This window comes from Mustela putorius, unplaced genomic scaffold (assembly GCF_011764305.1).
Source record: "Mustela putorius furo isolate JIRA1106 unplaced genomic scaffold, ASM1176430v1.1 tig00000698_pilon_pilon_pilon, whole genome shotgun sequence".
In the NCBI taxonomy this organism is placed as follows: Eukaryota; Metazoa; Chordata; class Mammalia; order Carnivora; family Mustelidae; genus Mustela; species Mustela putorius.
Window position 1 is genome coordinate 1 of NW_025421449.1, and position 3,804 is coordinate 3,804.

At 40.5% G+C, this 3,804-nt stretch overlaps 1 protein-coding gene across 1 annotated transcript; it reads right to left on the bottom strand.

The window, feature by feature from the left end:
• Positions 1–18: 18 nt before the first annotated feature.
• On the bottom strand, positions 19–3,385 carry LOC123392999 (probable E3 ubiquitin-protein ligase HERC4). Its single transcript, XM_045083420.1, has 2 exons — positions 3,247–3,385; positions 19–1,408 (listed from the first exon to the last, which is right to left on the bottom strand). Exon 2 carries the CDS (start codon positions 1,326–1,328, stop codon positions 1,023–1,025), a length of 306 nt encoding a protein of 101 aa, XP_044939355.1. The 5' UTR covers positions 1,329–1,408; positions 3,247–3,385; the 3' UTR covers positions 19–1,022.
• Positions 3,386–3,804: the final 419 nt, after the last annotated feature.

Sequence of the window (3,804 nt, forward strand, 5' to 3'; positions counted from 1 at the left end):
AAACACTTAAATTACAAATTAAAGCAGAAGGAAAAAGATTAAGACCCTAACAACAAAGAAAGGATGAAAACTACACAGTTTTTACAAGTTAGAAAGGTGAGGTTTGGCATGGTGGTGAGATGATATGAAAGATGAATAACATGCTTTAATATCTTACTATTTTATATCTCCATTATTCTCTCAAAAGTAGATTAACAACCTAAACCACTTAAATAATAAAGTGGTAAAGAAAAATAATCCCATAGAAAATATTTAAGTGCCATTATTGTTAGTTAAAAGAAGAAACTATAAATCAGTACAGCTATGGTCTTACCTGAATTTACCATCTTAAGAATTAACTTTTAATATTCATAATTGAGAGCAAAAGTCACATAACAATATTTCTAAGTGTCATAATATTTTAAAGTCTATATATAGGAAAAGAGAACATGACACGTGAAAAAATTCCTCAAAATTCTCATTACACTAAAATTTACATTTGGCTTATACCGCTACTACAAAATCAGTACATAATCACAGTCACAAAACTTTTAATAGCTAGTGCTGCTACCTGAAAGTTGGAAATTAGGGGAACAAAAGATACTTCAAACTAAACCAAATAAAATGTATTTCATACACCATAGGGAGAACAACAGAAAAATTAGAATAAATTTTAGGCAAGCTTCCATCTTATTTACTTTTCTTTCTGATGTATGGAAAACAATACAATAAGTTATGCATTTAAAATCTGCCAAAGTAGCTGACTAGTACTTATTACATAGGACCTACATTCTATATGCTCTATACCTATATACTCTGTCCAAGAGAAAAGGTATCCACATGGCATGCTGGTTTTCTCTATTGCTTTACATCACCCATAATTATATTCTGAAACCAAAGCTTCATACAATAAGGGTTTATAACAACAGTAGTTTAAAATAATAAAACCACAAGATAATGAAGTATTTAGAAACATGCAAATGTAAAGGATGTATTTAACTCCTAGTTGCTTTTAAAGCTTGATAAAAAAAAAAAATATGAGTTTAGGAATAGAGAAAATTACTTGACATTTCAAACTTACATGATATATTAGAAAGAGCAGACAAAAAAATTTTCAACTTACCTGGTTTCTTTCTGGATTTTTCATGACCTAGCTGTCCTAGATCATTACATCCACATGTGTACACTGTTCCATCATCCAGAACAAATACAGTATGTCTGAGTCCACATCCCACATCTCGGACCTTTTTATTTATAAAAAAGTCACTTTTTCGGGGCTCTAGCACAATTTCTTCATCAATTCCACCCAAACCTAGCTGTCCAAAAGATGCATTTCCCCAGCACAACATGTTTGTAATTCTTTTGGTCTTCCAGTTTCAATAAAAAAACTTCCTTCTGAAACACTGGAAAGTTGGAGGTATACCTATGTCTGAGGAGATACAAAAAGGTTAATATGACTTCAAAGGAAACATGATGTATAATTGTTCTTTCAAGTGCTATGCTACAATAATTACTACAGAGTAAACATGAAATCTATTTTATAATATGCTACATAACTATCACCCAGTTTCAAAAACCAAGCAGTGGAATTTTTAAAAATATACAGAAACATTTACAGAAAATGTCACTCTGTAATTCTCTGGAAAATTTACAACATATTGACCAGTTTTGACTTTTTGCTATCTTGTGACTAATGGAAATAGTAAGTACTTTGATGAAATTAATTTTTGCTTCACTTTAAATCATTTTATTGAGCAAGAAATAAAACATCCACTAACCCCAAAATCAAGTATACACATAATGAAAAATTTTGCCAACTACACAAACATAAAACCTTGCAATCTTCAAGTCACAACATAATTAAACCTTTTAATACCTACCTCTGTATCAGCAAACTGAAGTTCTTATTTGTAAGAGAAATAAAACTAATAATGGAAACTTTAAATTTCCCACAATTTAAATGATCTTCCAATTATTCACACTAATAGGCCGTAAAGAAAAGTATAGTTCTCGCCAAATCTTAAGACACTCGTCTAATGTATTTTTTAATAAAATACATTTTTATTTATAAAAAATTATTTATTTTTATATTTTTATTTATAAAAATGTATTTTATATATCAAAACAGTAACACTCCGACCTCACCACTTATTTAATTTTAAAACTAAGTCAATGTACATAATTATATACTCACAAAACAAAATATGGAGTTTCAGCATCAAGACGTTCCCCCAAATTCAACATTTTCTATTACGAATGGCTACCGTGACAGAAAAATAGTTCCCCTGGGCAATCTATATCTCTCTATACCTCTATAACAAGTATTTGAAAATGGGAAAAAACTGCAAACAACCCTAGCGCTGCCGATTTTTCAAGAACAGGAATGGGGGATGGGACATTGATAGTCTGGTGGCGAAATCTGTAGAACTTTCCAGTACATTATTTCTTCCCTTGTAAAGACACTTATCAAAGAGTCCTCTTTTTGTAAACCCACACAGACTTTTAAACACATCACGTTACTAAATAACAATTACAGGAAGTCAGCCTTATTCCCGTTGCAGTCACCCACATTCCTTACACAGAACCTGCGAAGTTTCAAAATCCAACTTTCCTACGTTCGGGCTAGCAATTACCAAAGCTGTCCATTCCATGACCTATCTATTCAGAGAAGTTTGATTTTATTCTTTGGGACAGTGGAACTCGATGGTTCCCAAGAGTTCTGCATTGTCTAGCCGTAATTTTTTTTTTTTTTTAAAGAATAGAGGACTGAAAAATACCCCTGATTTCAGCGCATAAGGTTTAACCATCGTTTATCATCCTTTTCTTTAAAAAAGTCAGAGGTATGAGAAAGGCGTCCTCTCACCAGCAACAGGTAGGGGAATGAGAAGCACTTTATTCCCATCATCCCCAGAACGTGCACTCAGATCAGCCCAGGGGAACCAGGGGAGTGAAATCGTCTGCACACACCCAACCCCGCGGGCCGATCACTCAACTACGGCAGCCGCCCGCTCGCAGCAGCCGAAGAGACCAGGCGACAAGACTCCTCACTTCGGCGCGCCTCAGTCCCAGGGAGGCCCTTCCCCAAGGACGTGCGACATTTCAGCCCCCCGGCCAGAGAGCAGCGACAAAGTCCTCGTCCCCAGCCCCCCACCCCGAGGAAGCGCTGAGAAAGCACCCAGCGCCAGGCCGGCCTGAATCCGCCCAGCCCGGCCTGCCCCCTCCCTAACGCCGTCACACGCACCCGAACCCACCGGGGCAACGACTCACCCAGCCCCTCAAGGCAGGAGAAGCCCAGGGCGACGGGGGGCGGCGCCTCCCCAGAGAACGAGGCAGCGCGGCAGCTGAGGCAGGTCTCCAGCTCCTGGACCCTCCTTCTTCAGCCAGTGGCGGCGAACACCAGGGCTCCTCCGGCGTCGGTGCCGCTGCTCCGCTGCTCCGCAGCTCCCTTCCCCGGCTCCTGTGAAACTTTACCGGGTACCCAGAGAAAAACAGCAGCCACCGCTGTCCAGTCTAGAGACAGCCGTCAGCGACCCGGATGGAGCGGGCGGGGAAGGACAGGAGGCAAGCGGGGCGGAGAACGCGAGGGGTGGGGAGAGTTGGGGAAGAGACTGGGGAGGAGAAGGGAGAAGGGGGAAGGTAGCTACGCGGGGAGGGGGAGGGGCAGGCCGGAAGTGAACCACAGAGCACGCGCGCGAGCCCGCCCACTTCCCGGCCCGCGCGCCTGCGCCGGAATCCTCCCAGGGCACCTCGACTGGCGCGCGTGCGCAGTGTCGGCTTTGCGTTGCTTTGAGAGGAAAACGCCAAATGCAGAAGTTTGCGAAAGCC

Coding starts and splice junctions, on each gene's coding strand:
- LOC123392999 (XM_045083420.1), bottom strand. CDS start 1,328: ATGTTGTGCTGGGGAAATGCATCTTTTGGACAGCTAGGTTTGGGTGGA.